The 9,532-nt window shown below is 38.3% G+C and overlaps 1 protein-coding gene across 5 annotated transcripts in view; it reads left to right on the forward strand.

The window, feature by feature from the left end:
- Positions 1-9,532, forward strand: part of BOLL (boule homolog, RNA binding protein) — a 78,375-nt gene that overhangs the window by 27,566 nt on the left and 41,277 nt on the right. For all 5 annotated transcript variants that reach the window (XR_009213811.1, XM_032755054.2, XM_058439898.1 and 2 more), the window contains exons 8-9: positions 2,780-2,827; positions 3,627-3,755. Coding sequence is in view for 4 of the 5 variants with exons in the window: in XM_032755054.2 (XP_032610945.1) it covers positions 2,780-2,827; positions 3,627-3,755 (177 nt within the window). In the remaining variant the exon portion in view is untranslated. The remainder of the gene's footprint in view (positions 1-2,779; positions 2,828-3,626; positions 3,756-9,532) is intronic.

Here is a 9,532-nt window from a genome sequence, read left to right on the forward strand (position 1 = left end):
GGAAACGTTTCTATGACGGCTGTTCCATAGGCCCAGAATGCAGGCACAGGGCTATTGGTTGGCCTGGGATCATGCCCACTGGAAGCAGCCTATGGGGCTGCCTCTCAGGCCTGGGACACAGGTTCCAGGCTGCTCAGCTGTCCTGGGGATGTGTCTGCTGGGGGGGATGGGCACGAGGCCATTTCTTAGGCCTGAGGGATGGACACACAGCCACTCCACTCCCCTGGGGACATTTTTGCCAATGGCAGTCCCCAGAGCTGTTTCTTGGGCTCTAATTACATGCACAGGGTAGGTCAGGGGCTTGTCTGCAGGGCATGAGGCACCTCTGGGCTGTTTCTCAGCCCTGTATGCAGGTATGTAACCATTCCATCCTGGCAGCATTCAGCTGCTACGAGGCTTGAGGACTTCTCCTGCTCAGGGGAGTGCAGCAGTTTGACCAGCTAAAGAGTGGGTTCACCCTGGGCAGGTCAGCCAGATTGTTCCTCTAGCTGGAGGCGAGGGCAACAGAAGTTGGTTTCTCTACTGTACAGAACCAGAATCACAGCCAATCTTGAGCCTCAGGTTCCATGCTGCTGGGGTTGTGTTCAGCCACTGGTATGGACTTGGCAGAATGAAAATGGAACCCCAGTACTGGAGATGTGCAATAGCTACTGGCCCCCTAGAGGTGACTATGGCCTCAAGATGCTGTCACGCTGCAGCAGCTTTGCTCACAGGGTGGGGTTGAGGGGGTGGGGAGTACACACTTTGTACTCCTAATTCAGGGCAATGCAGCCATGAATTCCCAGCAGCTCTTCAAACTGTGAGACTGCGGGATTCTCCTGTTGCAAGGAGTGTGGGTGTTTGCAGTAGCAATGCAGGCTGGTGGGGATCTTCTGCTTACCTTTTCCCTGCAATAAGAAATTGCAGGACTCCAGGCAAAACCAATCCTAGCAGAAGAGAAGGGGTTACAGAGGCTGAGTGGCTCCATGCTGCGCTCCTGGATTTGCAATCACCACAGGTGTGTCTGCACTCCCCTGCTACACTCTAGCACTCTCCCTTTGATGCTCCTGTCAAATTGCAGCTGTTTATTCGTTGCCTTAGTCATTTCTTGTGGCGGGGTGGGGAGCCAGTGGAAAATGAATGCCAGGCATCTCTGGTCAGCCATCTTGCTGACATCATGCCTCTCTTTTCTTACGAGGGAACTAAACAATGTCATACAAGAAGATGGACTCTTTGCTTCCTTTTACCAAATGTGATGAGGTCAGTTTTGCTCCCCTGGCTAACATTTAATCTAAAAAGTCTTTAGCAATAATTCCCCAAATAAGATGCAGGTATTGGACTGCAAGCTGGTTTTTTTTAACGTTAACATATGTCAGTTTCTTGCTATATTATATTTAACATAATTTATATTAAAGTAAATAATATATTGTTGTTTATTATATATTATGACATCCTCTTTCAGTTAACCAGCACTCTTCATTAATTTTAGTGAAAAATTGGGGATAAGTGAACTATAATGCCAGACCATTTTGGTCTATAGCAGGGTCATCAAACTATGGCTTGCAGACAAAACTCCAGTCAGCAGCCTGTTTTTGTAAATAAAACATTATTGGAACACAGCCACATTTGTTTACTTATTGTCTATGGCTGTTTTTGTGCTACAGTAGACGAGTTGAGTCTTCTTTTTTCCCTTATCCCAGCGTTAGGCAACTGGTAATCTACTTACCTGTTTTTCTAGATTTGCCTATTCTGGATATATCCTATAAAAACAATCATACAATTTGTGGTCTTTTGTGACTGGCTTCTTTCATTTAGCATAATGATTTCAAGATTTATCTATGTCATGATAAATGAGACATGGCATATCTCAGTACTTCGTTCTCGAATAATATCCCATTGTATGGATACACTGTACCACATTTTGTTTATCCATTCATCAGATGATGGACACTTGAGTTGTTTCTACTTTTTGACTGTTATAAATAATGCTGCGATGGACATTCACATACAAATTTTTATGTGAACATATATTTTTATTTCTTTTAGGTCTTATAACTAGAGTGGAATTGCTGGGTCATATGGTAACTTGTTTAACCTTTTAAGGAAGTGTTTATTTTCCCAAAGGGCTGCACCATTTTACATTCTCACCAGCAGATTATGAGGGTTCTAATTTCTCCACATGCCCGTCAACACTTATGATCTACTTTTTTGATTAAAGCCATCCTAGTGGGTATGAAGTGATGTTGTATTATGGTTTTGATTTGTATTTCCCTGAAGGCTAGTAGTGTCGAGCATTATTTCTTGCGTTTATTGGCCATATGTATATCTTCGTTGGAGAAAAGTCTATTCGTATCATTTACCTATTTTTAAGTTGGGTTACTTGTCTTTTGATTATTGAGTTGTAAGAGTTCTTTATACATTCTTGATATAAGTTCCATATTTTCTCTCATCCTGTGGGTTGTATTTTCACTTGCACAAAAGTTTTTAAAGTTTTGATGAAATCTAATTTAACTATTTTTTGTTGTTGCTTTGTTGTTAGTGCTTTTGGAATCAAAATTTTAAAAACATATCCTAATTCAAGGTCACAGGCATTTACACCTATGTTTTTTTCTAAGAGTTGTATAATTTTAGCTCTTACATTTAAGTCTCTGGTCCATTTTGAGTTAATTTTTGTATATGACTTTAGTTAATTTTTGTGTATGGTGTGAGGGTCCAACTTCATATTTTTGCCTGTAGATATCTAGTGTTAACCCTTATTTATAATCAGAATGGGTTTTTCTTTTCTTTTATTTAATTTTAGGCCACCACACAGTATCTACCAGGACAGTGGCAGTGGAGTGTTCCTCAGGTAAATGTTAACTTTCAATATATAATTTTAAATCCTTCTTTCATTATATTCTTGTGATGACTGCATGAATACTAAAGTTTTTTAGATTTGAGACCTTCTTCTTCTGTTTATTAACTTACTCTTTTGGCAGTTCATTTTCAGTTTCTTCATTGGTAAAATGGATGTAATGATACTATACCTTTGTAAGTTTCCTTACATGATGTTTGTGAATATCAAATGATAATGCATAAATGAAAGCATTTTATAAATGTGTACTGTATCAACATGAAAACTTACCCTTTTTTACTATTAGTGTTATTTGAAAATTTAGCATTTTTCTAACTTCACTTGGATTTGGCTTCACTTTTTATTCTGTTCCTAAATAAGTATTCTATTTCCCAACTTTTAGTAACAAATAGTACTTCACCAAAAAATTGTTTGACATTTTCCCACTTCCATTAGAAGTCACAGAGCTGAGAGTAGACATTTATGTCCATTTAAATACCATAGGTCACATTATTACAACCTTTACTGATGATATTAATATAACCATAATTATTATCTTTATTTATATATGACGTTCTGAGTCATTAAGAAGTTTTAGTGCTTACCAGTGATAAGATTCTTTAACTACAGCTACACAATTGGAATTTATAACAGATTAGTTTCTAATCCATTGCTGAGATACTTCTGTGCTATTCCTAAAAAAAAAATTTAGTAAAATATGAAACAAATACTTCTCTCATCTGTTAGCTAAGTCATTTGGTTTAACAGAAATAACTAATCATATTTGAATTAGAAATATGGTTTTGTATTTTAGCCTCCTGCCTCTTCTGCTCCATTCTTATACCTGCAACCTTCTGAGGTTGTTTATCAACCAGTGGAAATTGCACAGGATGGTGGATGTGTTCCTCCTCCACTGTCTCTGATGGAAACTTCAGTTCCAGAGGTATGTATTAGTCTTAATTAATCTGTAACTACCTCATGTTAACATTTATTTCTTTTTCTCTTTTTTAAATTTGTTCCCGACCCTCATTGAAACTGCTTCATCTTCTGTTTTGTTGATTCATTCAAATCTCTTCCCCTTTCTTATATCTAAGAATGCATCATCTTAGACTTTTTCACTAACTAGTTCTGAACCATTTCCCAAATCAACCATTCATTCCACTAAGCTAATCTTTGATTTGATCTTTTTGAAATAGTAAAATTCCAAATACTCTGCATTCTCATTTTGCCTGTCAATCTGTATTGTTACTAACATTCTATTAGTCAAAAGCATATAATTAAGATGAAGAAGAAAAAATCTTTAAAAAAATTCTTCCTACAAAAATGTAAATTAAATTTATAATTACAAACTTTAATATCCTCTTCAGCATCTTTAAATTATATTTCTGATCCATTACTTATAGCTTCACCATCTGTGTGCCAGGAACTGTGTCTGGTATGTTTTATTTTATATTTTATATTATTTTAAGTTCCAGTATATATGTGTAGGATGTGCAGGTTTATTACATAGGTAAACCTGTGCCATGTTGGTTTGCTGCATCTATCAACCCATCACCTAGGTGTTAAGCCTGGCATGCATTAGCTATTTTTCCTGATGCTCTACCTTCCCCAGCCCCTGACAGGTCCCAGTCTGTGTTGTTCCCCTCCCTGTGTCCATGTGTTTCTCATTGTTGAGCTCCCACTTACAAGTGAGAACGTGCGGTGTTTGGTTTTCTGTTCCCGTGTTAGTTTGCTGAGGATAATGGCTTCCAGCTCCATCCATGTCCTAGCAAAGGACATGATCTCTTTCCTTTTTATGGCTGCATAGCATTCCATGATGTATATGTACCACATTTTCTTTATCGAGTCTATCACAGATGAGCATTTGTGTTGATTCCATGTCTTTGCTATTGTGAATAGTGCTGCAATGAACATACACATGCATGTATCTTTATAATAGAATGATTTATATTCTTTGGGTATATACCCAGCAATGGGATTGCTGGGTCAAATGGTATTTCTGCCTCTAGGTCTTTGAGGAATCACCACACTGTCTTCCACAATGGTTGAACTAATTTACATTTCCACCAACAGTGTAAAAAAGCGTTCCTATTTCTCCACAGCCTCACCAGCATCTGTTGTTCCTTGACTTTTTAATAATCGCCATTCTGACTGGTGTGAGATGGTATCTCATTGTGGTTGATTAGCATTTCTCCAATGATCAGTGATGTTGAGCTTTTTTTATGTTTGTTGGCTGGATAAATGTCTTCTTTTGAGAAGTGTCTGTTCATGTCCTTTGCCGACTTTTTAACGAGGTTCTTTGTTTTTTTCTTGTGAATTTGTTTAAGTTCCTTGTACATTCTGGATATTGGACTTTTGTCAGATGGATAGATTGCAAAAATTTTCTCCCATTCTATAGGTTGTCTGTTGACTCTGATGATAGTTTCTTTTGCTGAGCAGAAGCTCTTTAGTTAATTAAATCCCATTTGTCAATTTTTGCTTTAGTTGCAATTGCTTTTGATGTTTTCATCATGAAGTCTTTGCCCATGCCTGTGTCCTGAATGAATGGTATTGCCTATATTTTCTTCTATGGTGTGTGTGTGTGTGTGTGTGTGTGTGTGTGTGTGTGTGTGTGTGTGTGTGTGTGTGTGTGTGTGTGTGTGTGTGTGTGTGTGTGTGTGTGTGTTTTGGTTTTTGGGGGGGTTTTTTGTTGTTTTTTTGTTTGTTTGGTTTTTGAGACAGAGTCTCGCTCTGTCGCCCAGGCTAGAGTGCAATGGCATGATCTCGGCTCACTGCAACCTCCACCTCCCAGGTTTGAGTGATTCTCCTGCCTCAGCCTCCTGAGTAGCTGGGACTACAGGCACGTGCCACCATGCCCAGCCGGCTAATATTTTCGTATTTTTAGTAGAGACGGGGTTTCACCATGTTAGCCAGGATGGTCTCGATCTCCTGACCTCATGATCCGCCTGCCTTGGCCTCCCAAAGTGCTGGGATTACAGGTATGAGCCGCCACACCCAGCCCTTCTATGGTTTCTATAGTTTTGGGTTTTATATTTAAGTCTTTAATCCATCTTGAGTTAGTTTTTGTATAAGGTGTAAGGAAGGGGTCCAGTTTCAATTTTCTATATATGGCTAGACAGTTTTCCCAGGACCATTTTTTTTATTATACTTTACATTCTGGGATACATATGCAGAACACGCAGGTTTGTTACATAGGTATAGATGTGCCATGGTGGTTTACTGCACCCATCAGCCCATCATCTATGTTAGGTATTTCTCCTGATGCTATCCCTCCCCTTATCCCCCACCCCCTGACAGGCCCTGGTGTGTGATGTTCCCCTCCCTGTGTCCATGTGTTCTCATTGTTCAACTCCCACTTGTGAGTGAGAACACACGGTGTTTGGTTTTCTGTTCCTGTGTTAGTTTCCTGAAAATGATGGTTTCCAGCTTCATCCATGTCCCTGCAAAGGACATGAACTCATTCTTTTTCATGGCTGCATAGTATTCCATGCTGTATATGTGCCACATTTTCTTTATCTAGTCTATCATTGATGGGCATTTGGGTTGATTCCAAGTCTTTGCTATTGTAAATAGTGCTGCAATAAACATACATGTGCATGTATTTATAAACTTTTCAATATATACCCAGTAATGGGATTGCTGGGTCAAATGGTATTTCTGGTTCTAGATCCTTGAGGAATCACCACACTGTGTTCCACAATGGTTGAATTAATTTACACTCCCACCAACAGTGTAAAAGCGTTCCTGTTTCTCCACATCCTCTCCAGCATCTGTTGTTTCCTGACTTTTTAGTGATCACCATTCTAACTGGCGTGAGATGGTATCTCATTGTGCTTTTGATTTGCATTTCTCTAATGACCAGTGATGATGAGCTTTTTTTCATATGTTTGTTGGCGACATAAATGTCTTCTTTTGAGAAGTGTCTGTTCATATCCTTCACTTTGATGGGGTTGTTTTTTTCTTGTAAATTTGTTTAAGTTCTATGTAGATTCTGGATATTAGCCTGTTGTCAGATGGATAGATGGCAAAAATTTTCTCCCATTCTGTAGGTTGCCTGTTCACTCTGATGATAGTTTCTTTTGCTGTGCAGAAGCTCTTTAGTTTAATTAGATCCCATTTGTCAATTTTGGCTTTTGTTGCCATTACTTTTAGTGTTTTAGTCATGCCTATGTCCTGAATGGTATTACCTAGGTTTTCTTCTAGGGTTTTTATGGTTTTAGTTCTTACATTTAAGTCATTAATCCATCTTGAGTTAATTTTTGTATAAGGTATAAGGAAGAGGTCCAGTTTCAGTTTTCTGCATATGGCTAGCCAGTTTTCTCAACACCATTTATTAAATAGGGAATCCTTTCCCCATTTCTTGTTTTTGTCAGGTTTGTCAAAGATCAGATGGTTGTAGACGTGTGATGTTATTTCTGAGGTCTCTGTTCTGTTCCATTGGTCTATATCTCTGTTTTGGTACCAGTACCATGCTGTTTTGGTAGCCTTGTAGTATAGTTTGAAGTCAGGTAGCGTGATGCCTCCAGCTTTGTTCTTTTCACTTAGGATTGTCTTAGTTATACAGGCTCTTTTTTGGTTGCATATGAAATTTAAACTAGTTTTTTCTGATTCTGTGAAGAAAGTCAATGGTAGCTTGATGGGAATAGCATTGAATCTATAAATTACCTTGGGCAGTATGGCCATTTTCACAATATTGATTCTTCCTACCCATGAGCATGGAATGTTTTTCCATTTGATTATGTCCTCTCATATTTCCTTGAGCAGTGGTTTGTAGTTCTCCTTGAAGAGGTCCTTCACATCCCTTGTAAGTTGTATTCCTAGCTATTTTATTCTCTTTGTAGCAATTGTGAATGGGAGTTCGCTCATGATTTGGCTGTCTGTCTATTATCGGAGTATAGGAATGCTGAATGCTTGTGATTTTTGCACATTGATTTTGTATACTGAAACTTTACTGAAGTTTCTTATCAGTTTAAGGAGTTTTGGGGCTGAGACGATGGGGTTTTCTAAATACACAATCATGTCATCTGCAAACAGAGATAGTTTGACTTCCTGTCTTCCTATTTGAATACCCTATATTTCTTTCTCTTGCCTGATTGCCCTGGCCAGAACTTCCAATACTATGTTGAATAGGAGAGATGAGAGAGGGCATCCTGTCTTGTGCTGGTTTTCAAAGGGAATGCTTCCAGCTTTTGCCCATTCAGTATGATATTGGTTATTGGTTTGTCATAAATAGCTCTTATTATTTTGAGATATGTTCCATCAATACCTAGTTTATTAAGTGTTTTTAGCATGAAAGGTGTTGAATTTTTTTGAAGGCCTTTTCTGCATCTATTGAGATAATCATGTGGTTTTTGTCATTGGTTCTGTTTATGTGATGGGTTACATTTACTGATTTGCATGTGTTGAAGCAGCCTTGCATCCCAGGGATGAAGCCAACTTGATGGTGCTGGATGAGATTTTTGATGTGCTGCTGGATTTGGTTTGCCAGTATTTTATTGAGTATTTTCGCATCAATGTTCATCAGGGATATTGGCCTGAAATTTTCTTGTTTTGTTGTGTTTCTGCCAGGTTTTGGTATCAGGATGATGCTAGCCTCATAAAATAAGTTAGGAAGGAGTGCTTCTTTTTCTATTATTTGGAATAGTTTCAGAAGGAATGGTACTAGCTCCTCTTTGTACCTCTGGTAGAATTCGGCTGTGAATCTGTCTGGTCCTGGACATTTTTTGTTTAGTAGGCTATTAATTACTGCCTCAATATCAGAACTTGTTATTGGCCTGTTCAGGGATTCGACTTCTTCCTGGTTTAGTCTTGGGAGGGTGTATGTGTCCAGAAATTTATCCATTTCTTCCAGATTTTCTAGTTTATTTGTGTAGAGGTGTTTATAGTATTCTCTGATGGTAGTTTGTATTTCTGTGGGATCAGTGATGATATCCCTTTTATCATTTTTTACTGTGTCTATTTGATTCTTCTCTCTTTTCTTCTTTATTAATCTGGCTAGTGGTCTATCTATTTTGCTAATCTTTTCAAAAAACCAGCTCTTGGATTCATTGATTTTTTGAAGAGTTTTTTGTGTCTCTGTCTCCCTTAGTTCTGCTGTAATATAGTTATTTCTTGTCTTCTGCTAGCTTTCGAATTTGTTTGATCTTGCTTCTCTAGTTCTTTTAATTGTGATGTTAGGGTGTCAATTTTAGATCTTTCCCACTTTCTCCTGTGGGCATTTAGTGCTATAAATTTCTCTCTAAACAGTGCATTAGCTGTGTCCCAGAGATTCTGGTATGTTGTGTCTTTGTTCTCATTGGTTTCAAAGAACCTATTTATTTCTGCCTTAATTTCGTAATTTATCCACCAGTCATTCAGGAGCAGGTTGTTCAGTTTCCATGTGTTGTGTGGTTTTGAGTGAGTTCCTTAATCCTGCATTCTAATTTGATTGCACTATGGTCTGAGAGACTGTTTGTTATGATTTCTGTTCTTTAGCATTTGCTGAGGAGTGTTTTACTTCCAGTTATGTGGTCAATTTTACAATAAGTGCTATGTGGTGCTGAGAAGAATGTATATTCTGTTGATTTGGGGTGGAGAGTTCTGTAGATGTCTATTAGGTCCACTTGGTCCAGAGCTGAGTTCAAGTCCTGAATATATTTGTTAATTTTCTGTCTCGTTGATCTGTCTAATATTGACAATGGGGTGTTAAAGTCTCCCATTATTATTGTGTAGGAGTCTAAT

Source organism: Hylobates moloch, unplaced genomic scaffold (assembly GCF_009828535.3).
Source record: "Hylobates moloch isolate HMO894 unplaced genomic scaffold, HMol_V3 SCAFFOLD_1, whole genome shotgun sequence".
Classification (NCBI taxonomy): domain Eukaryota; kingdom Metazoa; phylum Chordata; class Mammalia; order Primates; family Hylobatidae; genus Hylobates; species Hylobates moloch.